Below are 27,392 nucleotides of genomic sequence, written 5' to 3'. Positions count from 1 at the left end.
TCCTCCATATTTCACCCAACCGTTTTGGTATGGATAAATAAAAGCAATACAACACCAAGCAACCTCGCCATAGTAACGGCTACCTGTAACCAAGGATTCCGAAACCCATTTTAAGTAATGGTTACCGGCAACCAATGGAGCCCAAGCCTTACGATGCCTGCCTTGTAAAACACAGTCAGTTACGCAGAGAAAGAAATAACGAATATTATGCTGCGTCCGAACCATTCAGTATTGATAAAATATCATCATCATAATAGTACATGGAATCGATATGGTGCGGGGGTTAACGTACTGGCTTCCCACCCTGAGGGCGCGGGTTCAAATCCCGGCGGTGTTGAATATTTTTCAGAGGTATCTCGATCCCTACTTGCGGTGCTTTGTGGAGAGCAATTTAAGTGAGTACGCCGTCCGTCGGATGGGACGTTAAGCCGCGGACCCCTTGGCGCCTTTCGTAAAGAGTAGGCTAATGCCGACGCCGGGTTTCTCTCCACCCTTTCCTGTCCTTCCCCTATGGCGCAAATGACCTTAGCTGTCGGTCGCCTCCCCTCAAAATTACACCTCGTAATAGTACAGTACGCACGACTACAGTGACATCTAGGGCATCAGGTCGTTAATATTCAACGACAAAATACTGTCTAACGCGCAATTTAATTCGACCCTCCCCCGAAAGCGTACTGTTATCTAATACCTCATGACACTTGTCTAAGAAAGATAGGGTAAGTTGTCCAGAGGAGATATTTTCTGCTTACATAAGAAGATAAGACGTAAAAAATTTAGTCTTGTGAAATACGAATGACAACAGCTTAATTCTGCCCTATCTTCCAGAAAATTGAAGCATTCGAAATCGTTCCCGGTTGATTACTGCGGAGGCACAACGCTGATACAACAGGTGGAATTTTCGTGTGAACAAGTACTTTAGTCATGTCCACTACAAAGGTTGCAGTGGTATGTATTAATTTATTTCACGTAAGCGCAATCTAAAGATATTGAGTCAGTATTTCATAATTTTCACCTATCCCAAGGTTACCGGTGGCAACAAAGGAATTGGATACGCCATTGTCAAGGGACTTTGTGAGAAATTCGATGGCATAGTTTATTTGACATCAAGGGATGAAACTAGAGGAAAGGCGTCCGTGTCTGAGCTAAATAAGGTAATTTTTATCTGTAAAATTTATCGAAAATTTCTTTTGAATCTTATAAAAATTATGCTATTGTTACTTAATATTATTTCAGTTAGGATTTAAGCCTCTATTCCACGTTCTGGATATTGAAAAGCAAAACACCGTGGTTGCTTTCAAAGAATACATCATGAAAAACCATGGGGGAATCGATGTTCTGGTGAATAACGCAGCAATTGCCTACAAGGTCAGTGCAGTGCATGAGAGCACGAGTGGTCTAGTGACTAAAGCACTATGAACTAGTAACATATACTTGACTGAAAAAAATTCTCTTTTTATCTATTTAGAATGATGCTAAGGAGCCCTTTGCCGAACAGGCTGAGGTAACAGTCCGTGTAAATTTTACTTCGGTGCTCAACACATGTCGCGTGCTTTTCCCAATATTAAGAGCTGGAGCTCGCGTTGTCAACGTTTCAAGCAGCGCGGGTCATTTGTTTAGAATAAATGGAGAGGAGCCACACTCATCAAAACTCCGCGAAAGATTTTCGAGTCCAGATCTAACGGAAGATAAGTTGTGTGCATTGATGGAGGAGTTTGTCCAGTACGTTGAAGTATGGATTTATAAGAAGTTAAAAATTTCTGTTTGCTTCTTATTTTTGGAAAGAGTTAGACATATTTTTTGTTTTTTTTTTCAGGGCAGCCAAAGCAGGTGATCACTTTGCCAAAGGTTGGCCCAATAGTGCTTATGCTACATCCAAAGTTGGCCTTTCGGCTTTAACAAGAGTCCAGCAGAGAGCATTTGATGCTGATACAAGTAAACCTGGGATTGTTGCAAATCATGTTCATCCTGGTTATGTTGATACAGATATGACTAGCCACAAAGGGCCCCTCACGATTGAAGAGGGTAAGTCTTGGGATGTATGAAGGGTTATAAAATTGTGTAGACTCGGGCAGATATCCCAATGATATGTGTGAACTTAGTTAAACTAAGTGTGAAACAGTTAATTGCCAGTGTTCTCATAGTTTATATCAAGTTTTTGATTGGCTTTGACCCTGACTATTACTATACTATTGAGTCCTGATTTACAAGACTCAAAATATCCTTATATCTACATCTACATAATACCCCGCAAGCAGTTGCGATGGCGTGTGGCTTGGGTGTTAGGTCACCACCCATAAAAGGGAACAAAATCACATTCAAAATCAATACTTCCATGCAAACCTATACCCAAAGTGGTGTATACATTCATGCAAAAATCCTTTCAACTTACATGCATGCAAATACATATACTATCTACTGTCAAACAATTGCACCTTAGGATGTTGTAAAAAATTTATCCAATAACATGCAGGCTAGAATTGGAAAAGTAAGGAGGTGAAATTCCACTGCAAATTGACAGGCATGTAGCATACACCCGTCTCCTCCCCTAGGACACAGGTAGGGATTGTGACCCAATACTGTGGGGAACGGGAGGGTCCCCACACAGAGAGAGATGAGGGATGTAATTGGAGGCAGAGGAAGCAATACTGGAAAGAGCACTACATCATTTAAGTGCATTTTAATGTGGTCTTGCAGAAAGAAAGGGTTTTAGATAACAAAACACACAATGTTAGTGAAATTGTATGCAATTTAGTAACTTGTTCTGCAACTAATAATTTCCGAAATGCTGAGGTTGGCAAGTGAAATTTTTGCTCTCTATAACCCTACAGTTGCTATCCTGTAATGTCCATGGGAAGGATGAGTCTTTGAGTCTGCTAGTAATGGCATCTATCCAAATTTCATATACATGATCCAAGCGACCAATGTATGTTGGAGGGCAAATAATTTGCGAGACCTCGGTGCTGAAACAATTGGATCTGAATTTATTTATTAAGTTCAACCTAGCATTGAATCTTCTTTCTTCTAATGATTCCCACCCAAACTACATTAGCATTGCAGTGACGCTTTTTGTTTTGTCGTAAGAGTTTTTAATGAAACAGGCTGCCCGGCATTGAACCTTCTCAATTTCCCAAATAAGGCCGTTTAACTTGCATCCCATACGCTCTATGCATATTCTAAATGAGGCTTTACAAGGGCATGGTAACAACGTTTCTTGACCTTGGAGTCACTTCTGCTGACAATGTATCTAATAAATCCCAATATTTTATATACTTGCCCACAGACTTCACGTATGTGGATCCCCCAAATTGTCTTTAGTGAATATAACACCTATGTAATTTTGCCATATTAACTACTTCTAGGTCAACTCCAGCTAATTTGTAAACAAATCCCATTGATCTCTGATTCTGTTTAGGTTTCAATTTTAGAGGATCTATACTTATCCAATAGCTGTTTATTCTTCAAGGTTGATGTGTTCTTGGCTCCTTTCTTTACCCTAGAGTGTAATATTCTCTGCTTTTTAAAGGCTTTTCTAACATCTTTATTGTACCACCTGAGGTCGCGATTTGCTTTGGCAAAAGTTTCAGTCTGCTTTATGGTAATTATAAATTTTTCTCTTTGTTTTAACCATTTTTTGTTTATTTCAACGTCAAAGTTGACATTAATGTATTTAAGTTCACTCAAGCCCTCATCATTTAATACACTCATAGTACACATATATATCTGGTACCACGTTTATCCATAATACGCCTATATATCTGGTACTACATATTAGAATAATTCATTCTTTAGCTCTGCATAACTCCTACTCCTCTCTTATTTCCCTCCAGAAATATCTGTGGTAGCCCAGAAAGAACCAATTCAGTTTTTTGTCCACCTGAAGTAGAAAAGCTAAGTTCAATTTCAAAATAGGAGGGAATAAAAGTGCATGTGCGGATTTTCATTCATATGAGCTGGATTTTTAAGGATAATGGGCATAGTAGTGAGGTAGTTGGGGGAAGAATTGTATTGGCTAAAGAAGCATTCATAGTAGTAGTAGTATTTAGGGAAGGCGACCGACAGCTGAGGTCATTTGCACTATTAAGGCTGTACAGGAAAGGATGAAGGGTGGATAGAAACCCGGCATCGGCATTAACCTACTCTTTACAAAAGGCGCCAAGGGGTCCGCAGCTTAACATCCCATCCGACGGATAGTGTACTGACTCAAAGTGCCCTCCACAAAGCACCTCAAGTAGGGAACGAGATACCACTGAAAAATATTCAACACCGCCGGGATTTGAACTCCAGCCCTCTGGGTGGGAAGCCAGTACGATAGCCACCGCTCCATCTCGATCCCCAAGAAGCAGTCATGTGAAGAAAATTGACAGTTCTGACAAGTAAATGTGGAGGAAAGATAAGTTAAGAATTTTTTATGTAGTGCAGTGCTCTATGGATGTGGAACTTGGTCTATGAGGAAAGAAGATCATCATAGTTTGGAGGCATGGTGGAAAATAGAGAAAATGGATTGGACAGAAGACAAATGCTTAACTTTAAAATATAACTGAAGAGAGTAAGCTACCAAGGGAAATTCAAAAAGGCATTTAAAGTGGGCGGAGGAAATATTAAAAGGTTGTGGAATGTTGAGGGGTTGAATAGAAAGGAGAATGTTGGTTAAGTTGGGTTGAGAGGAAAGGAGATGGATTTTTAGAAAGAATGACCATAGACTTAATTTACACAGAAATGAAGCAAGAATAATAACATTTGGCAAACAATAGGAAGGTGTCATGGCATTAAAAAAATAGTCATTATGTGTCATCATCCAAAACCTACCTTAAATGGGGAGAATGAATTCAGTGAAAATTAATGCATCTTCGTTAGGACAAAAGGAAGGTCACTAACATTTAATAAATAATAGTTGTTAGGGACCATTCATAACCTACCTCCACTGTATACTGGTGTGTATGACCATTGATGACTCGATTTTTATGGAAAAGTAATAGTTGTACAGATAATTAGGAACATATTTGAACTCTTGCCAAATCAAGTTTTGTAGCCTTAAATTACCACTACAAGTTTGTGATTGGTAATGAAAAGTCATGTTGGAAAGTCTTTAGATCGAAGTAAACTCAGCAATGAAATGAACTAAATCTGGATTCTCGAATGGCATTCAGGTTTTCATATGGATGGTTTCTTTTCCATTGCCATCCCACAAACCCACAGCCTGATAAATGGATAATCTGGAATAAATAGCTGTTCCTTAAGCTTAGTCTCATCAGAGTTGCAATGGAAATTTTAAGAATATTGTCAGCTACAGATAACTTTTTTTCTTTTTCAGGTGCTGTCGCACCATTATATTTGGCCCTATTGCCACCAACTGATGATAAAACTCCCAAGGGTGCTTATGTGTGGCAGGACAAGACCATTCTTGACTGGACCAAGAAGCTTCCTTCAGATTATGTTGTTTAAAGTATTCATTTTTTCATGTAATCCTATTTTCAAAATTAAAGTAGTACTATGGATTACTCTTTGAATTCAAAGAAAAATGTGCCTTCAAACTATTCAAATGAGTGCATTAAAAACAAGGGTACATGTACGGTATAGTGCTTCTAATGAAGTGGCAGCATTTTGGCTGCTTCACAATGTATTTGAAATACACGTCCATTACTCATTTTTAATTTGTTTTCTTCACAAGCTGTATGCATTCCTGAGAGATAACTAAGGAAATGTTAATGCAATTATGTTGGCCTTTCATAAAGGAATATTGTACTGCCTCAGTATACTGTTTTGTTATACTGGTTTGAATAACAACAAAAGCTTTTTAAAGCTGAAGAGAAAATAAAAATTCATTAAAACTTTTTTTACTAATGCAGTGACAATAGTAGGGAAGAGGAGCAAGAAGATGCCCACCTTATATCATTGAATATCTATGGGAGAAAAGGCTTGATCGCCTTCTCTGAAGATAATACAAGGTCACTTCATTGCAGAACTTATGTATCTGATAATACCCAGTATAATAAAACGTTTTACTATTTGGTCCTGTGACATATAAGCTTTTATTGAGCCTATTTATTTTATCAAATTACATAGAAAATTTGAATGAAAATAACTTTTCAGAATGTGCAAGTTGAATTAATGAATGTAGGTAAAGTAAAATTACAAGATCTTTTTGGAACTTATATTGGTGTTCATAATTCCAAATGTTGACGACATCAATTTGTGTAAATTCATTTGCTTGGTTGATTTGAAGGAAGATTGAGCAGTGCAGGTAAGCCATTGCTCAAGTTTTTTTCCAGAAGAGACAAAAATGATTTTCTCAAATGTTAGAAGTTTGCATTGCAAAAAAAATAATTTTACTATTTCAGGAGTTGATTTAAATTCAGGGAACTGTTCAAAGAACTGCAGGAGAGGCCACGGCAGTAACTTTTTTAATGAACGGCTTACTTGCGTTAAAATGCATAAATTTCAAAGTGTAAAAATATGACGCTCTAGACAAAGATTTCTTCAATGAAATTTATGCATTTCAGAGATCTGGGTTGGAATCATAGATGAATGGTATTTTTCAAAGGGAAATTCTCGTGTGTGTGCTTATCACAGTAAATGACTGGTATAACTGCCTATTGCAGAAGTTTATATTTATCCTTCTATCTCCTTGAATTAGTGTTGGAATGAATTTCTAACTCTTCTGGATAGGTAACTTTGAAAATGAAGGACAGCTCATTCTGATTTCATTTGGCTTTCAAGAATAATGGAGAGAATAGATATGGTTCCAGGGTAACAAGCAATTAAATATTTTGACATTGCTACTTGAGACCCTATAAAAGGCTAAGAAATCCCTTGGCAAGAGGCCTCTGGTAGTTGTAATATTCTCTGGGACGGTTGCAGTTGGAGCAATCAGTGTGCTTTGGTGCTAATAACCTTAAAGCCTAGAATATTTAAAGCTAAGAAATTATTGATGACTTAACATAAGCTTCTGCTCACTGGGGTCAAATAGTCCATTGAAAAGTGCTCAGAAAACCACTGCCTTAATTCTGTCATAAAATTGCTCATTTCCCAATTTACACCTTGCCTGGCATTAGCAAATATGAACTAACCACTTATGTTGTAATATTTATATTTATTGTTCAATAGCTGCTCAGATGTTTAATGGGCATGGTAGAGTGGATACTTCTTAATCTATCCCCACAACAATTGAGTCAGAGTTAGAATTTGTTGCCCAATTCATTCAGGTCAAGGGAAAATTTTCTATATCGAGCTGAGCTCAAACTCAGTCTCAATATAGAAAATGATTGTATTACATTGATATTTTGTGTGAATGATAGTGCTACTGATAGTATTAGCCTAAATTCTTCTTCACAGTGAAGGGCTGTACCCAATGTGTCAGTAGGTGAAGAAATTAGACTATGATAGAACTAAATAAATTTCTAATCACTTAATACCAGAATCAGATGACAACTATGAATGTGGAAGGAAAATATATGCCATAATAAACAAATGAGTTAGGCAGCTATGCAAAGTCTTGCAATTACTCTTCAATGCATATCTAGATGACATGAAAAAGCACAAGAATTGAGCATCAGAGTCAAGGTGAATGGATAATTAATTCACATGCTCTAGTTTTTAGATGACATTGCAGTAGTTGCAGAAACACAAAAGGACCTGTAAGCAAGTCTGAATGCAAGGGACCAAGTACTTTTGGGAGTATAATATGAGAATTAACAAATAGAAATCTATAATCCTTACCTGTAGGAGAGGGAAGCTGAAGGCAGATATCAATTCAAAGAGTGAAACTAAAGTGAGTGGAAACCTTCCTCTACCTGGGCAGCAGTATAAATTTAGACAGAAGAAGTTGGACTATCATAAAGTGAAGATAATCTCAAGCTAAGGAGGTGACCATGAAGAAGAGGTAACTACTCGGTTCAAAGAACCTGAAGTTGCAATCATGTTTGCCAAAATGTTCATACGTACCATGGCAAGGTGGACCAGTGATGAATAAAAGCCTTTAAAATGGTGCTGGTGGTGGCTATTACGGATGAAATGGAATGAGGAAGTATATGGAAGAGCAGAAGAGGAAGGGAATATGTGGATAAGTCTATTGCAAAAAGAACTAAATGGACTGGACACATCTTGTAGCTCAGTGGATTAGTTAGAGACATAATAGAAGGGAAAGTTAAAGAGCAGCTCCAGCAAGAGACAAGGGTATAGGAAAAAAGAAGGAATCTACAAGGAAAAATCTATCAGGAGGTTAGGGGATTACTCCTGGACAGAGAAGAATGAAGGGCTGGAATGAGCCATTCTTAGGATTAAAATACCAGTGGTGAATCACAAAAATAACGATAGCCGGACAATATATTATCAAAGAATCATTGACTTTGTCTTCATTACAGCAGTCTTTCCATGTGATGATTCTTTTCAATTTTTGGGTGTAACTTCGTACTTTTTCCCTACTCTTCTCAGACACAAGACCCTGCCTCCTCTATGTGCCATAAAACATTATTTGTGGTCCCATTATGGAGTAATTAGCTCAAAATCTGATACATTAAAACAGTCTTAGTACTCACTGCTAGCATTTTTCGCATGAATGTCTTTTTTGCATGCATGAATGATATTTTACTATTGAGTAGGGTTTAAAAAGCCTCAACTGCATATTACCAGATGATTGAAATGGGCACCATATTTTTGTTTGGTGCTGCCGGGTATTATTAAGGTTGGTACCTAATAGGGCACCATGTGATTGGAAGTACACAGGCCATCTGTTCATAATTTAAATATCTTATGGGAAGCTTTTGTAAAATGAAGTCTTTCTTAGTGATGTTTTGTCACACGTTCATGATTTATTAAAAAACCACCCAACTGATCTATTAAAAGGTATACGCAACAAACACGCGTAACCTTGGCGGCAATCGAACCCTCGACAAGTGGCGAGGTCGTTACCCTACCGGCACTGTGGCTGTAGTAACACCGTCACCTACTATTCCACGGGTTCGATTCCCAATTACGTAGTTTTCCCTTTGCCTACAGCTTGGGTGGTACTGCCGCACACAAATACTGCTAGTAGAGTAATTTCCCGTTAATGATTACAAAATTTAACTTTGCATGGCAAATTTAAAGTATATTGAATGTAGCAAACCATCATGACAAGGTTATATATTCAAATATAGCAAAATTGTCTAGTGTGTACTACTTTATTTGCGAAGAACTATTTTGTAGCTTAGCGAGAGAAACTTTGCGACCTTTCTAGACACGTACACGATAAGTCACAGTCATTGTCATATCTGTAGGCCCAGCAAGGATGTTCCATTGGAAAAGTGCATAATGAAATACAAAAAAAATTGACGAGCCGAAGAGAGAGCCAATTTACGCGGCTCACTAACCGCTTCTCTTCAATGTCTTTAACTGACCTCTGTGAGAGAAAAGGAAAGTATGTACAAAATGAAAGCCGAAAATAAAATTGTGGGAGGTGAAAGAAGTCTGCTTCGTGGGACGTGGTGTGAATAATAGTTCTCGGGAGTAGTACATAATTGTGCTATATTATTTTTAATATATATCATTGAAGTTCTCCCGGTCACTTTTTCAAAAGTGTCTGATAATTTCTAGTTAGGCCTTTCAGTAAAGTTTCCTAACAAGATTGTTTACGTTGAAAATTTGCCTAGCTGTATTTCCTTCAAGATATCTTTGCAAACACAATGCCTGCCGGACAAGATTCTCAAGACAATAAGAAGCAAAGGACTGTAAGTTTTTATTTTTTTGTGATTTTTTGAGTCTAATGCAGGCGCGACTTCATCAGGGGGATATCATAACCCTTCGTGCATGCTATTTTATTGAGCCCACCTGAAAGAGATAACAGTGTATGGAAGTCTGACTATTTTGGTTTTATCATGAGTTTGTTTTTTTCACTCATTCAATGGTGAAAAACTGTCGAGTCTTAATTTGATTGTATTTTCTTAGGATTTTAAAACAAGATTGTTCATAGCTTGATCACTGCTCTCTGTATGTAGTGACTTCAGGCAATTAGAGGTAAAGAGTTAAGCATTTCTCGCAGATGTAATTTTCATTGAATTTGATTTCACTCTTCCATGGCTTAGTATGTTTTTGGTAATTATTCATGTCATTTTCCCGGAACCTGTCAATGTATCCTGTGGATACCAATGGCAGTCAAGCAACTACTTATATTTATTCTCTTATACATGATCTTTCCAAGAGTTTGGGGAAGTCTCAATGTGCACTATACTCTGAAAGTAATGACGCTAGCTAGGAAATCGGCCCCTGCCCTAGCCCTATCCAAAGTTTAATAAGTGAAGCCGTTTACTTTATTACAATTATTGCATCAGCTTAAAAGCGTTGCGAGAAAGTGAATTTGTCATCCCTGGCTTTTGTTTATAATTCTTTTATTAATGAACACTGGAACCTTTTAAGGAAAATCGCTTTGGGACGACAAATTTCCATCACATTTTCATCAAGGTTCTGTTTGTAACTAGTTTAACAAAGCCATGATACCACGTAATCCACTGAAGATTTATAGAAGGTTTGTACTTAGTGGCGGAAACCCCACTGCATCCTTTCGTGCCGTGTGTCTCTTAGGTAAACTGGTCAGTTACATCCGTTTAAACTTTAAACCCTAGAAACCAGGTCTCATGGCATAAACAGTTGAAATTCCCAGTCTTTAGATTTGAGTTATAGTTTAATTTTCATTGCCAGTCTTCTGACTAATAGTAGATACTAATAATGTCCATAAATCATGCTCGGAATAAAATTTACGTACTCCGCGAAGTACTGGTGATATTGCATTAAAATCATTTTGTTAATGTTTTCGTAATCGTCATCTGGCGGGTGATTCAGGTGGGTAACGCGTTTGCTGTTTATTGCTTCAGGAAACGGGATGCGACAACCGCATTGTTCTACATTTCTATTCAGGAAAAATTACTCCAGGCATTCGTGGTAGTTGTAGGTTGAAATCGAGAGAAAAGGGGGAATTCACATCTACTTAGTGTATCATTAAATAAACGGTAATTATGCGTCATGTCTGTGAGAAGCTATCCACATGGATCGCTTTCCACATGGAAGCATTACGACTTCAACAGTTAGGCTAATACCTTCGTCACGTAATATTCTCGAGATAGTAATAAATGCTACATTTCCTGAATACTTCACATCGATGGCCGTTGGATTGCCTAGTGTTCCCATCGGTTTTATTCCGAAGTTTTCAATGGGGAACAATCAGTCGAGAACCCCTTATAAAAACAGTTTCCAATAATAAAATTATGGGTAAAAGACGGTGGGATGGCTCAGGCGATCAAAGGTTTGAACCCAGAATGTAAACGTACTTAAAGAATTAGCCGAGTTAGGAAGCTGTGGACCGAAAATGATGCTTCAGACAATCATTTTGTGTCTAATGGATTTTACTCGATCCCCGCTTTTTTAGCCAGTTGTTTGTGTATGAGACGGGTCATGGGATCCATATTCTTCCAGATTTCATAATTTTATTTTCAGTAGCTTACCTTGAAAATCATTCTTTCGTCCTTGTTATAAAAATATTATCGAAGAAAAATATTCCGCGGCAAATATTTAAATATTCTTATTTGTGTACATATACAGGTATGCTTTATTGTTGCGATGAAGAGAAATGAAAGCCTTAAAAATGTTTGTCTCCAAGTTTATTGGACACAAAAGGTACTCACATATTTTTCAATTAGTCACCGCTAAAGAGTGCCATTGGCCACATAAATCCAAGACAGTAGAGCCCAGACCTCGACCCGCCTAATCGAAACCCTTATGTCCCCGTATCCACGTAGGGGGCGTTGCCATCCCGAGTTAGGTATTTGTAGTATCAATTCCAAACAAGTATCGCGAGAGGAAGGATAATTTACTTGAAGAATGAACAATTACATGGGGATGGTTAATATTGCTAAAAGGCCCCACTCTAATTCGCTATCATGCCGGTCTATTTACCCCCATCGGTGATAGGCTGCTAAGGTGAGCATTAAGGGCGTGATCGGACACCGATCATTGAAAAGGAGGTAAGAATTCCGTTGCGGAGAGATGTTATAATGTGTTGATGTTTCTTTCTGTTTTTGACGCTCCCGAAATTCGTGGGGGAAAAGGCGAACTCATGCTTATTCGATGGCGACTTTGGTCACGACCCGTAGGCAGTCCGTGTCCTGCACCTCCACTTCTGCCCCGAATGACGTTACCGTTGCGTTGGGTAACACTTCTCATGGCATGCAGCACAGGAGGCGACGCTCCGTTCCTCTGCTTGTCCTCTCAAGCAAAGGTGCTCGCCGTAGCAGTAACATTCCTCTCCTTCTTTGGCAGCGCCGCAATACCATTGCTGGGATGGGAGCAGCCAGCCTCAGTGTCTCAACCCGTCTGCGGCTACAAAGCTTCTCTATAGTCTTCGAGGCACATCCCTCTCATTAGTTTCGTTACCGGCGTATTTTTTACACCATCCGAATTGAAAAACCTTCGTCACAAACACAACCGGAGGATCTGAACTGCACGCTCGCCGACTTATGCTGACGCCGCGGTTTCGAATGGTGCTCCTGTCGTCAATACTGTCTTGAGACATGCACAGTTTACGGATATGTAACATAACCCTCAAAAACTCCTATTTTAATACATTCATCAATTCTGCCCAGTTGAATATCGAACATCTTCTCTAAACCTGCGAAATAAGCAAAGACTTGTTTCGGCTTGGTGCCATGGAATTTGTACTTGCTTTCCATCAAGAGGTCATGGGTTCGACATTCCGAGTGTTTTAGAAATACGTATACAGTGGTACCTCAATCCCTGGCGGTAAGCAATCTAGATAGCACCTCAAGTGTAGTACGAAGTCCATTAAATGGGACGTTAAATTTTGTCTCGTTGTAACATTTCGTCAAGAGTGGGCTGATATCGACGCTGGGTTTCGTACCACCATTTCCCAGTTTCTTTAAAGTCCTACATCTTACCAAAGTACTCACCAATCTCTAACGGCGCAAATAACCTCGGCTTTTGGTCGCCCCCCATGCTTGCTACTACTGCTAGGTGCAGGGCGATTTTCATCATCGGGGATTTTGAAAAAAATAACATGCATTGGCGGATGTAGATCGCCCTTTTAAAATAAGATACCCAAACTCACGGTTATAGATATTCTCTCGGGTGCCGTAACTTCTGTAAAGTCATCTCAGCGTTGATTAAAGTTTCAGTTCCGATAGTTGAGCGACAAGAAATTAATGCACTTATTCAAAAAACATTGCGATGGGTTTCATTTAATTACTGCATTGTTGCGGTTGTCGGAGTTCGGCTGCGAGGTGAAGAGTTAATTTCGCGAAAACGCAAAACTTTACGCGGAAGTGGATATCTATGTTGTACTGTGTCTTTCTGGAGGCTGGGAGAATACACCAGTATTGGGATACCCCAGAGATTGCTCATTTGTAATTTTTGCGTCCCATGAGCCCCCGAACCGAGTGCCCGTGGAGAACTTGAGACATACAACGCCTCTACTTCATACTCAAACACGTTTTCATCACCGTAAACACTCGCTTAAAATCTCCCAGAATCACTTTTTCTGTTATCTTCGTATTTCGATCACCAACTTTTATATATTCTCCTGGTTTTTGATTCGCTGCTCCATTTTCTTTCCTCTCCATGTATCTCTCACATTCTTAAAGACCACCTTCTCAAAAGTTATTGGCAAACCCCCATCGAAGGATTTCAGATTTCAAAGGCACGCGATTTTAAAATTAATAACTCAAACTTAAGCAATCTATTTTCGACGTGATTAATTTTTTATAAATTTTATTTCTTCAGTTTTCTTTCTTTAATTGTTAATATGACCTTTATATAGCGTAGTTGTGAGTATAATTTATCCTTCGGGCATCCCTCAAGCTTGTCTTGTTTTTATGGTATAAAATTGTAATTGAAGCGCATCAAATCTTCAATTGATTATTATGCTCCTAATTACCGTAGTAAATAATGGAGTATTGCGAACATATGGTTGCTAATTGCCATTATTTCAGGTTAAATATTTTATTTGTGCGCAGGCCGCAAATAAGAATTTTCGACGTAATCTCAAGCTATAGTATTTACCATTTATAAATATATAATTGAATATATATATGTTAATGTTTATCCGTCCGCATATTTATTATTCTCTTTATTACAGTTGTTCTGTCAAGGAAAATGTTATGCTGTTTAATGACGAGAATCTTGGGAAGGCTGCCAATTTTTCCTTGGTAAAACACTTTTTATCACGGACCCTTTCATGGCAATCGAGGGAAAACATTTTCGTAAAATATTTATTTCTTTGAATGATTTGGCATCTACTGTCTTCAGGATTTGAAAATTTAGCTATTTTATTTTAGTTTCTGGAGCTTATTTGACATCCAAGTTTGAGTTAGGCTGATGGATGCAAGACCACTTCTTCTTCGATGTCGTTTTCTTTGAACTTTGCACAGTCGCTGCCGATTTAAAAGTCAAGGCGGTGTTGACTTGTAGTTGGCATTCGAAGTCCTTACATCTGCGTTTTATGGTGAGTCTGCGCGGTTTTTCATACGATGCGCTTGTGTCAATTCTCTTTCACTGTCGAAATTGACGATGGTCAATGGAACAATCGGTAGCTTATTACATCAATGACGATTACACCTCGTGCATCTCAGTTTTCGTGATTTTGTCTTGTTTTCAATCGCTGTTTGAATTCACACGGATCTGAAAGTATTTACCAAATATATTCGTTTCAACAAACGACATCTTTTTTGGAGTCAACACCAAGCGCAGGCTTTGTGATTAATTGGCAATCAATGCTCATAAGGCATCTTAAAGTTTATCCAAATGTTTTAAAACGTAAAAGATATGTTTTTCCACTGTAAAATGGCAACCAATACCCAACTAAATGTTAATGAACGAAATTAATATTTTGTTCATCGAATTTGAGATAATTTAATCAAATCCTACCGTAAACGGTGAACTAACAATAATGAAATTTGTTGTCTCAGGCGTAACTTTGTGGAATTTGCATAACATATTGAAATGTGATGAAATAATTGACTTTGTAATTCCACACACTTTATTTAAAAACACGACCCAGGTTTCGACGTTGAACGTCATCATCAGATCATCAACGTCGAAACCTGGGTCGTGTTTTTAAATGAAGTGTGTGGAATTACAAAGTCAATTATTTCATCACATTTCAATAACAATAATGATATAATTAGACTGTAAGGAAAGACGACTTGTCCGGAACCTGTACGTTTCAGAATGCTCAGGCAATAGCGAATTGAAAGTGAGAATCGACAGTGCTAAGCAGGAAAGTATGACAGGAATACCCATTATCACCTCTGCTTTTCAATGCGGAGCGAGTGGTATTGTTGTAATTGTAAGTTTAATACATGGAAAGGACTGGCGGTTGGAGCGAATGTAGGAGGGGAATTCTTCACATGTGATTTACGGATGGTCAGGCGTTGGTTAGCTAGTCACCCGAAGTTTTGCAATCATTACTTGGTGCCTGGAAAAATCAGTGTGATAGGTATAGAATGGGAACCAATCAGAAGAAAACGATGTGAAATGGATTCTTCAGAAAGAGGAAGACTAAGAAACACTTAAAGTTGAAGGACGTGATCTGGAGCAGTTCACCTTTTGGAGGTGTGTAGGAGGATGGGTAGAGGTGTAGGAAAATTAAAGGAAGAATCGCGTTTGACAGAGAAGCGTTCGCGAAGTGACTGGAGTTAATGACAGGCACCTAAGTAAAGATGTAAAAAAAAGACTATTGGAAACTTTGATACGAAGCATAGTTTTATGTATGTCTCGGGAAATTCGTCGTTGAGGTAAGAGAATAAGCGTGGATCGGAGACTTTTGAGAAGTTTTGTTAGTGTTTTTCTTAAAGACTATCTTAAAACTATAAGGGTGGGAGTGATGCCAAGTCGGTGGTTGTCGCTTAGGATGGGGAAATAAAGCTGTAACATTCGGAATAACGAATCCCATGCGCTGTTCGAAACACCAATTAATTTTTCTGTTGGCGCCTAATTCTCTTTTTCCGCGGTTAACTGCGCATTAATGAATCCTGGAGAATTTTCTTTACGTGTCATATTCATTTAGAAAGGTCGTGTACGGCGACCCTTTACATCGCTGGCTGCAGCGTGTGGGTAAGTTAAAAAGAGGGCGTATGTCCAGTAATTGAGCTAGTTGAAAAAGAATTTTCTTAAGCTCTTGACGCCTATTTTTTTCTGCAAGTTTTTGCGGGCGAAATGACGATTTACTTTGTTTCACAGGGGCGTTAAAACGAGAAGGGTTAAATAGGTTGAAATAGTGTTATGTCAGATGGTTGGCTGTGGTGTTCGGACTTCGTATAACGTTTAATGATGCTGTTTCTACGTAAACTATTCTTTATATAAATGCTAATGCTCTGACGGCAGGAGTGAGAAACTGTAGGGCTTTTAGCTCATTTCCGAGCATATTACCCATAAAGGCACAATAGTGTAACACCTTAGGTCCACAGGACGCTGAGCCGCCGAAGAAAAATCATTGAATTATGACATGTTAATTTAATGAGAAAAGGTAGTCATTTAACAACGATTCGTGCGATGGGAATTGCTAATAAAATTAGTGCTGTGGTAAAAATAAAGAAAACCCGAAATCGCTCACTTGTAAGAGAGACAAAAAAGTATTAAGTCTTGGAAAATAAACTGAATAAAATTGAGTAGCATTCTGTTATTTTATTTCATAATTTTGAATCCTTTCAGTGTATCCATGACTTTTCAAAACATGAATTAATATAGAATCAATTAGCTTGTATTATTTTTTTTTTCAAGATTAACTTCATGTGAAATTCATTAGTTGAATTCCTTAAGTTGTTGCTGAATGCTTGTAAGTTAAGGGGTAGTAAAAATATGGGATTTTTCGGTGGCCACCACTGTAAAGATGGTGTTACGGAAAAAACTTGAAAAATACAGATTTTATATTTAGCACCAATTCTCTTGTACTAATTGAACCATTGAGAAGGGTTTCATGCCCTAAACGTATTTTGCAGGCGACGTCCGTTGCCACTGAAATGTCTCTCAAAGATCCGTTACCGACGACATCCGATCCCACATCCTCGGAGTAAGACACCCGAAAATAGCTACCGCACCAGTCTTAGTCAACGTGTATCTGATTAAGAGTTGATAACTGGGAAATGGCTACGATTACGTTGTGCGGCTTCATATTTTTCCTATGGTAAGAAGGTTGCTTTGCCATCTGTCTTGTAACAAATTGTGTTTTACCACATGCATAAAAATACTCTAAGTATTGGTTAATTCACTATAAGATTTAAATAAAAAGGCAGTTCGCGAAAAATTGCGCTCATTGTCTGGAGCTAGACGAAGTAAGATAAAGATATCCTGAAATTCCCATTAAAAGCGAAGGGAAACTTGCGCCAGAACTGTTTCACTCTGCGAATTAGACAGAAATTATTTAATTTCTGATTAATTAATGCAGTTAAATGTTTGCCTGTGCACAAGCAATTGACTGATGCATTTAGATCTTCCTTCAGGGTGCTATCTTCCAATACCATGAGCATAATAACAAGTGCAAAAACAAGCACCAATATTTTTTTTTCCGATATCATAATGGCAAGTGAGAATTTTGCGGAGAGAATCTCGAGTGTAGTTAACCTTTGGGAGTCCGTGGTATTATAGCAGGGACTAAATGAATCTTATGACATGAATTCTGATGATCAGTGCGGAAAAACCCATTCGTTTCGCTTGTCTTAGCAAACTATTGTAACATGTTCATTTTTTTCCTATTAGGCTTTATTCTACCGGGGTAGGGTTGGTTTTTGATGAACGCTTGCACTATACACTACTGTTCTTCTAACACATAGCTACAATGGCAAACTATCCTTAAACTTCATACTTCATATTACAATAACTCATTATTTAGCTATGCATACTTTAAAAACTCCATTCAACTCCATTAAAAACCAGCTTTCCCAATATTTACCCTTCTACAGGGTATTACCGCCTGTATTACCGTCTTCAGTATCCCATTGCCTTTCAGTATCCTGCATTCCCAACAGAAGTATCTGTTCCCCTACCTTACCCAGATCTTCTTCGTTTGGTCTCCTTTTCGTCTATTTCATTTAATCCATTCTTCCCGCCACGCAGATTTCGAAAGCCTAAAATCTACGCTTATCGCCTCAACGACCAAGTTTGCGAGTCACACCTAACAACGGTCCATATTTAAGTTTCCGCTCTTCTTTTCTTTACATCCTTTCTTGAAGCTCCTGGCATCAAACCCGCTTTATAAAAGCTCCTTTGCCCAAATAAATTCATCTTATAATGTCCTAACTACTTTCCCCAGTTTTAACTAAATCGCTTTGTATATAGGTGTACTGTTTTACCTGTTCTAGTGCATGTCACCCGGCCTTAACATTTATCGCCGTCTTCCTATTTCTTGTGGACTTCATTGCCTTCGTTTTATTACAATTAATTGTCATCATATACCTATCGCACGGGATCTGTAATGCGTTAAGCAATTATTGTTACCCTTTGGCTGTCTAGCTAACTAATCACGTGCTCAAACTTGATTAAACACTTAGTTAACTTAAAAGTCCCCTAGAAATGATTTGAATTTTCATGCAACTTACTCTTAGTCATCAGTTTTTCAAAAGGAAAATATGGCAAGAGTTGGGTCATATTCATTGTCGTTAGAAAACTCTACATAGTATTAAAAGGGCTTGTGACCTCACTAGCTGCTTTGAGAAGTGAGCTCCTTAGTCACTGTAGCTAGTCAATGCCGTAGCTGCTTACTCCTCTCAGTGCTCCGTGGGTTCAAATGGAATCTAAGGTCATTGACACTCACTTTCCCATTCTACATCCTCCTCTGGAATCATCCGTTATCTCTGTCGCCAAAAAAAACAAAGGAATTGGGTTCGGATGGGGCTTACGAAACAGGGATCCATCATGCTCTATCAAGAGGACTTCGGACCACGCTCGCCATCCTTGGCCGCGAATGGTCGAGATTGTCCCCGGCAATCTTCACTCCGCCGAATCTGCGTTCGTGTCCTCTAACCCGAATTTGAATCGTAACAAATTGGGGCGAATTTACTCAACTCTACCACATCGATCCCATCCCCCGCTCTTCGCTCATAATCCGCGTTAGCCTCAGGAACCTGCGAGGTTGGGTCTTCACGCGCGACGTGACGTTGGTTCCTTGAATTGGTTATCCTAACCTGTTTGAATTTGATTGGAACTTGAATGGTGAATTTTGCGGCTAATCAAGTGCTTTTCTCACCCCTTTTGGCCTGATGAAAGAAGACACTTTGCTTTTCCACTTAAAATACACACGTACATAAAACACATGCGTACATAAAACCTATTTTTATGTGGATCAGTAAAGTGTCTGCGTTCATCATGAAGGATTTCCACCGTGTAACGCCAGAAACTGTGTTATTTAACCCTTTCGGGCCATAATATATGAGAAATAGGCTTACCTCTCCTTTAGTGAATTGTGAAATCATTTCTTTAATGCCAATTTTGGCTTTCTTGAAACCTTTTTGGATTACCTTTCTTTACTACACAGTAGGCTTGATAAGAACACAAGGTTTAATATGCCTAGTAAAAAGGTTAAATATATGCGTTTATATTTAGATTTTGGAATCTTTGTGTTAGGCCAATTTGGTTTTTCTTCAAAATCTTTTGCATATTGTTCATTTGATGTATTGCCAGTTTATTGTTCTTAAGCTTGAATAATTTGGTAAATTTACTTAAAATTTTACTGTTTTGAAGCAATTTTTCAAAATACTATGAATGACCATTTTAATGTAATTTGATGTTTTCTCTTCATTTAATTGTCAATAATACCATCGAATTTATTTTCTTTTTTGGCAGTTCCATTCATTTATAGAGAGCACAACTAGCATTTACATGACGAAATAATTCGATGGTAACTACGCTTCAGGCTTAGAGGTTATTTAAAGCTCCTTAATTATATAAGATGGTATTTTTTGTTCCCTAGTTCGTCCACACTTAATGCTGTTACCAAGGTGCTACTCCTCTGTTGTAATGATAGTTTAAAAAATTACAGAAGTGGTTTACATTGAACAACTTCACTCCAGTTGAGTGATAATGTTCAGTGAGAGCTATTGGTAGTGTTGCAGTTGTATTTTCGCCCTGAGAAAAATTGCAAAAATTTCTGTCACAATGGAGACGTCGGAAAGACTAATAGTGACTTAGTCACACGTGATAGCGGAATAAATGTGGACTGTGGCCCTGAATGCACAGTGAAGAAAATAATCATTCCCTTTTCGAGTGAGATCGCTAAACATACAGTACATATATTCGCGTAGATTATCCGCATCGAATGAGAGAATGTCTTTCGACGTCCTGAATGGAAGGTCCTTCTTTTGTCCGTCGCTGGCGTAATTGGACTCCCATCATGAGCGAGGTACAATGACTGAAAGCAGCGCAAACTTACTCCGTCTCTCTCACGCAATCAGTTGGTTAAGCTCTAGATACAACTAGAATACAAATTGTATCTTCCATAAATTTTAGGGCTTTAGAGATTCTCATAGGGGGTGTGATAGTCCAATGTGTAGAACATCTGGCTACTTACTGGATGGCTCAGATCTGGGAGACTCTGGACATCCTCAACATTATCCGAGCTGTGCCATTTTCCGGATACCATATCTTTGGGGGAATTGAAGGTGGGAAAGGGAAAATAACTTGTTCCTCTACCCAGAATGCTTGAATTTTACACTCCGCGTGGTCTGGTAAAGAGGTGAACTCCACCATCACCTATCAAACCAAACTGAGAGCGATGGGGGTGAGGGGATCTCCCACGTTTGGTGACGCATGTCACAGTTCACACCCCTCCTAAGTTAGTGCCCAATGCGGCCGCTATCTTTGCCATTTGGGTGTTCCCCATCACGGGGCCCATTTTTATTTTAGGCGTGCATTTATTGTTCCCGACCGCAGTAAGCGTTTTGGTCCTAGTTCATTTGAGCGCATGGAATTCCGAGAAACAAATAAATATACTTGAAATTTTGTGCTCCTAAAGCAAGATAATGGATCCGTGGTGCCATAATATAGACAGTTACTTTGTGTTCGTGCTGCTTGGCGCTTAGATTTTTTTACATAGGGCTATCATCAGTGTTTGAACCGTTAAGAGATATTATTAATCGAGGAAGGGTCCTTCTAAGAGGTCAGCAGACCTAAATATCAATGGAATAAGTTATCTGGTGGCATTGAAGTATCTACCACAACCACGTCATGAAAAGCAGTCATTGCCTGAAAATAATCGTAGGTGGGTACTTAGTGGCCCTCGGAAATGTACTGACTGGTTCTGGTTTTAGCTCAGCTGATTAGTAGTTGAAGCTTTTCGGTGACTTTGTTACAAGCTCTGGACAAAAAATTTGGAGAGCACCCACGAAAAGTGGTAAATTGGCGTTGTGGTGTAATTTTACGCATTCAAAACACGCCTTTGCCCATCTATGCTGCTAGTATATGGTGTTCCCACGGAGTTTGATTGATTGCCGAATTGAATCGCATGCAGTGTAGAGGAGCTGGATTTGTAAAACGTTATTATGATAAACTTAGTGGCGTATCCAAAATATTAGAGCAGCTAGGCTGGGAATCACCCACGGAGCGAAAGTTAAATTGAAGATTGAAGCTCCTACATCAATTGGAAGGGCGTCTCTTTAGCAGTGATGTTGAAAATGTATTATTAGCCCTATCGCACTACGTTAGGATAAAGATCAATAAAATTAGAGCTCAAGTGCTGAGCAAATAGATTTAAGATGTCATATTTTTCCAGGAACGATAAGGGATCATAATAACATTGTCCTACCGCGGTAGGGTCATGTTTGGGTAAAAATTAGTTCGGTGTGTATTCACCCCCTGCCATACACCCTAGCGGTGGCTTGCAGGGTACATAAATGAATGAAATAAATTATTAATAATCACGTATGATGAAGTTAAAGAGGAGAAATCACGCTTTATATGACGTTACGAAATGTATTCCTCGTGTCCTACGTAATTTGGATAGATTCCGCAAGAGCCTGTTAATTTTCAGCTGATTTCAGCAGATCGATACAAATGTAATAAATCAATGAAATGCCATGCGAATTTTATGCACGTAACAACTAATTCATGACTCCATGCTTCACTTTTATCGCTCATTAGTCAGCTATATAATTTGGTTTCAATGATAGCCAAAGGCTTCTTACTGGAACCATGGTCCAGCGCCAAAAAGAACCTGATCGCAATAAAAAACGAATGCGTAATTTTTTACCGAGCGTGCGAGATATTTCGCTTTGGAAAGTGGGGTATCACTCCTGGTACCGAGATCTCTTCAGCCTTCTTCGAACGAGACGGCGAATATTGTGGTTCGGCAAACCTTCCGCCTGGGCAGCTAAATAAAAAGTTTCCTTTCAGGGACGGCAGTTTACCACCCAAGGCTTTCGCAATTCGTGAATGTCTTTGATTTTCAAGATTTCGAAATGTTTAGGATTCCCAACCCTTAAGAGAGCGGCTCATACGGAGATTTATGTAGGTTTTTTCTTCAAAGGATAATATTTATGTTAATAAACAAAATGAATAAATGAAGCTAGGCTATGTAGCTAAATAATGATTCATATATTCGTAGTCAGCCAAGGGGTTGCAGGCATTGCTGAGTGAATTGGAAATTCAGTGCGACGGGTATGGGATGAGAATCAATATCAATAAAACAAAGGTTATGGGATTTTCTAGAAAGAAAAAGGCTAAGCTAAACATTTAAATAGGAGGGCAAAAACTGGAACTGGTAGAAGAGTTTACGTATCTCGGAAGTGTTTTGGACCAACACGGTCAAAGTAGTAGGGACGTGAGGAGAAGAATTGCGCTAGGCAAAGAGGCTTTTACAAGGAGGAGGGAGTTGATGAGAGGGACGTTGAGTAAGGATATTAAGAAAAGACTCGTAAAAACTTTGATATGGAGCGTAGCTATTTACGGCGCGGAAACTTGGTCATTGAAGCAGGAGGATAGACGTAGATTGGAGGCTTTTGAAATGTGGGTGTGGAGAAGAATGGAGAAGGTGAAATGGACAGAGAAGAAAACAAATGAGGAAGTACTTGGTATGGCGGGCGAAGAGAGGGGTTTGTTGGGAGCAATCCTATGGAGGCAGGAAAAGTGGATGAAGGGGGTGTTGACCGGCAGTGGGATGTTGAAGACTGTGATAGAGGGGAGAATGTTGGGCAAAAGAGGAAAGGGAAGGAACAGGATAGGGATGTTGGACGGGATGAAGGGAGGAAGGAAGTACTCAGAGATGAAGAGGGACCTGATGTAGAGTAGGATGCTGGATTTTGTGTTTTGTTAGGAGTAATAAAATATTTATTTGGTAGTTGTGTCCATCCAAAAACCTACCTTAACCGGTTGATTACCTTATAATAATTAATATTCGTAGTTATCTTCTAAGGAACATCTTTCTACTTCAAAAGCTCTTACGTTGATTCGAAGTGGACGTAATACATAATGTATTTTGGTCTAAATCAAATGTTGAAATTTATTTCAACCAATAGGTTTGATAAAATCTGGGCAGCGAACGATTATTAAATTGTTTTTTCAGTAATTTTTTCGTGATTATCTTCGAAATCTTTCCCAAATGGATGACATTAGTCAGTGAGACAATGCTTGGGATCATAAGTGACCTTAATTGGGAGTTTTCGTTGCAATAACGGCAAAGCGGAAGATATTCGAGAACAAGAATCATTTATGATTTCTAATACATATTTTTTCTGTCATTTTCTCGTAGGTATGCACTTTTGGTGCATGTGGTATTACCCGAAGGTTAATACTTCGACGTATAACTAAAAGTTTAAAAAAATCAATGCGTTTATCCAATTCCTTACTGGTGAAAAAGTGCATATATATTGTGTAATTTAGGCAGGACATTCTTTAATAATTTAATCTAAATCTTCCGCAGGTAAATTCCCTGCAAATCCGCTCTTGCTCTATTTGAAATTCTCCTTGCTCTTTGACCGATTTCCTGTAACGTCAAAATTCCATGTCACTATTCCCTTCAATTAAGTACATACTTAATTGTTAATCTCATTTAACGTAGGTGTTACTTTGATTTAAGACATCTTTACTGTCTCCTCTAGCTATAGCTTTCATGTAAAGCAAGTTATTGTGCTTTCACATTTTGCAAAATCCTAGTCCAAGCACACTTAGGCAAGATATACTCCGGAGTCGCAACAGCTCTTTTCCATTTGTAATGCTTTCAGTCTTTGTTTAGAACCGGGAGTTATAATCCGATCACCGAGTCAGTATCATGTGCCTTTTTCTGAAATGTATCTACAATCCTTAATTCACCAACATGTCTATTTTATTCGGTCAGCTATTGTAATCACACAGACTGGCAATGATTAAAGAAGCATACGATTTTGCAAGTGTTGTATTGGAATATAATTTAGGCTAATATGCAAATATCGTCCTGGCGGAGCGCTTTTACGTTGGAATAGCCTTTTTGGTGAGGCTTATCAGCCCCAGTAGATCCATATGGTGCTTGTGAAGTCTAGTGTAATGTAATCTTTTATCTACAATTGAAATTTACCCAGCAAGCCTTTTCTAGGATACGTGGAAGAGGGTGATTCCACACCCGGAATGCAATTCCATGTTTAATATTGCTGAATAATTATTTATTAGTTAGATATTATGTTAAATAATTCAAATGTTGTAAATAATTTTTACAATTTAATTGGAAATAATTCTCTACGTATGCAAGCTAACAACAAGAAGAACAATAAAATGATGGCAACCTATTACAGGTAGGCTACTTAGAATAGGCAGTAGCTACTACTACCTAGGGAGTAACAGTATCGGGTGTGTGATAGTTTCATTGCGGAAAAGGGCAGACCATCATGAGGGTGCTAGTCAGCGCCTGACCTGGTGCATTCTGAGTGGTGGCATTTCCCAGGTGACGAAGGCGGTTGGAGCGGTGGCTGCGGGTACGAAGTACTCCAGGCTGCGGGTTGTGGCTCATGTTTGCGTCAACGAAGCAATAGACCGGGGATCCTAGAGGATATTCTGAATTCCTTCAGGGTATTGAACTCTGAAATAAAGCAGGTAAGGGTAGTCGAGGGGGTTGAAATGGTGCTTTGTAATTGACATTAATTTCGAATGACGATTTGTAGCCTTGTCCCGAGGAGTGGTCGTGGATCTCTGGTTTATAGTCGATTGGAAGGCATAAATGGCCATTTCTGCAGGGATATCGCAGTCTTCTTCGTTGACCTTCGGCCGACAGTTCAACCGTGTAGGAACAATTTGAACCTCTCATGTGTTCATCACACATCTATCAAGGCCCCCAGGTGTGTAGCGGTTGGGATATTCGACAAGTCTGGGGCCTTTTTTTGTAGTGTAGGTCACATTTTGTGTGTGTCGGTCAATTTTTTGGTATCTTGTCCTCATTGTCAAATCATTTAGCTTAAAATGAAGTGAGAATCGGTGCTAGAGGTGCTGGATGCTACACAATACAGGCAGGTCATTTAACGTGAACCATAATGTATCGGATGAAAAGTTTTATGAAGGACTCGATAATAATAAAAAAAAGATCCCCATCTAAGATTAAAGCAACCCTATTGCCAGCGATGCAATATCTGTAAGAGTAGTCAAAAACGAAATTATAAAACATTCGCTGAATATTTTGAATATTTGGAAAATATTCGCTTTTTTTTAACCTTGGTTCAAGGCATCGACTCGGAAATAATTATTGGAAATAAAAGCAGGTTGTCCACTGAAATCGTAATGAATTTTCCCCAAAATCCTTTTCCGTTTACAGAAATTAACTGTAAGAATCGGGGCGGCGTTTTTATTGCCGTTAAGAACTGTTGCGTCAGCGGGGCTGAGATAATTCCAGATAACGGTTTGGAGAGTGTATGGTGTTCAATTAAAAGTCCTTAATCCAGAATAATCTATGTATGCGTATTTTACGGGCCACCATACGATAGAGTTAATTCAATATTTGAACAAGAAAAGCAAACTAAACGTTTATCATCCCAAACAACGATCGAAACAATAATCGGTGGAGATTTCAATATCCCATGTATTGATTGGTGCACATCTAGTTTTAAAACAGCGGGTAAATTCAAAGATGCCTGCGAGTCGCTTTTGCGTTCTTTTACGTTGCACTTCATACATCGTTTGTCACTTTACTAACTGGCGGAAAAAATGTGCGTTGCTTGTTAAGCAATAAATGCCAAGTTTTTCCCTATTTGGTGTCAAAATAAAAAGCTTAAAAGATCAATTTACTTGCTTAAAAACGGGGACTGGAATGGATAGTGCGTGTTACAGAGTTAATTTTAATGTTATATATTATATATGTTATATAAATATATTAAACACCGAATTATTGAGGATACTTCCTGGAGATCGCGCGCCTAACAATGAACAGGTTTATTCCAATGAAATTTATAAAATATAATATGGTACAAAGCGGAAGATAGAAAATCACTTCGACGCCTAAGACTATGTCACGCCAAGATGAAAGGAATACGGAATGATATCCTTAGCTACGAACGGAATGAGATAATTGTATATGTAGGGTGTACACCAAGAAAAAATTTCGCAAAGCCATTAGGGAATTCAGAATGAAAGAACTAACTGAAAATTTAAACGAGAATCCAAAAATATTTTGACCCGATGTCAGAGAGGTTTAGGGTTCAATTCACTAAAAAAACAATGAGGACGAAAGAGGTACCAGCAGTTCACAAAAGGCCAATGCATTCATTACATTCCTTCTTTGAAAGCGTTTTCACTAGTTTAGAATTAAGTCGAAAAAAGTGTGTAGCTGTTAATTTTTGGAATGGGATGATTTTCCTCCCGAACGCCTATAGCATCAAAAATACCGAAATAGAAAGTGCCGACTCGGTTAAACCATTAGGTGTTACCCATGCTTACGACCTTCCTTTCTCGGTGAAATATATACGCGGAATATGTGGATAGACTAACAAAAAACTAGTATTTATTGGAAGAGTATTGGGGAAGGGTGTCGTGAAGTTTAAAGAGGATTGTTGTCTTGCGATGGCTAGGCCTCATTTAGAATATGCTGCTATTATATGAGATCCTTAAGAAGTTGGATTGATTGCCGAATCAGATGGCGTGCAGCGTAGAGGAGCTATATTTGCAGAACAATTTTTAGATAAACTGAGTAGCTTATCAAGGTTATTATCAAGAGAAGCTAGGTTGGGAATCACTCTCGGAGGGAAGGTTACATTACAGATTAAAACTCTTAATAAATTGGGAGGTCTCTTCTGCGATGATGTTGAAAATGATAATATTAACCACATAATACTATATCAGCTGTTATCGTGTAAATAAAATTAGAGAGATTAAGTACAGGACAGATAGATGATAGATTTAAGATGTTATTTTTTCCACGAACGATCCCGCTATTTACCGACCGCGCTAGGGGTGGAAGAATTTTTCTTTTTTCA

General features: G+C 38.6%; 2 protein-coding genes across 3 annotated transcripts in view; both read left to right on the top strand.

The window, feature by feature from the left end:
• Positions 1 to 612: 612 nt before the first annotated feature.
• On the top strand, positions 613 to 5,646 carry LOC139701031 (carbonyl reductase [NADPH] 3-like). Its single transcript, XM_071599594.1, has 7 exons — positions 613 to 716; positions 826 to 945; positions 1,023 to 1,151; positions 1,234 to 1,365; positions 1,466 to 1,719; positions 1,814 to 2,022; positions 5,312 to 5,646. Exons 2-7 carry the CDS (start codon positions 922 to 924, stop codon positions 5,440 to 5,442), a joined length of 879 nt encoding a protein of 292 aa, XP_071455695.1. The 5' UTR covers positions 613 to 716; positions 826 to 921; the 3' UTR covers positions 5,443 to 5,646.
• A 3,808-nt stretch (positions 5,647 to 9,454) lies between these two features.
• The window catches only part of Papss (PAPS synthetase), a 100,387-nt gene continuing 82,449 nt past the window's right edge, over positions 9,455 to 27,392 (top strand). Inside the window, exon 1 of one of the 2 annotated variants that reach the window (XM_071599590.1) lies at positions 9,455 to 9,704. In XM_071599590.1, coding sequence (XP_071455691.1) covers positions 9,660 to 9,704 — 45 coding nt within the window. In that variant the 5' untranslated portion in view covers positions 9,455 to 9,659. The remainder of the gene's footprint in view (positions 9,705 to 27,392) is intronic. The other variant, XM_071599591.1, reaches the window with a different exon arrangement.

Source organism: Hetaerina americana, unplaced genomic scaffold, assembly GCF_022747635.1.
Source record: "Hetaerina americana unplaced genomic scaffold, ioHetAmer1.1.p SCAF_11, whole genome shotgun sequence".
NCBI lineage: Eukaryota > Metazoa > Arthropoda > Insecta > Odonata > Calopterygidae > Hetaerina > Hetaerina americana.
This window is presented reverse-complemented; position numbering and strand designations above follow the sequence as displayed.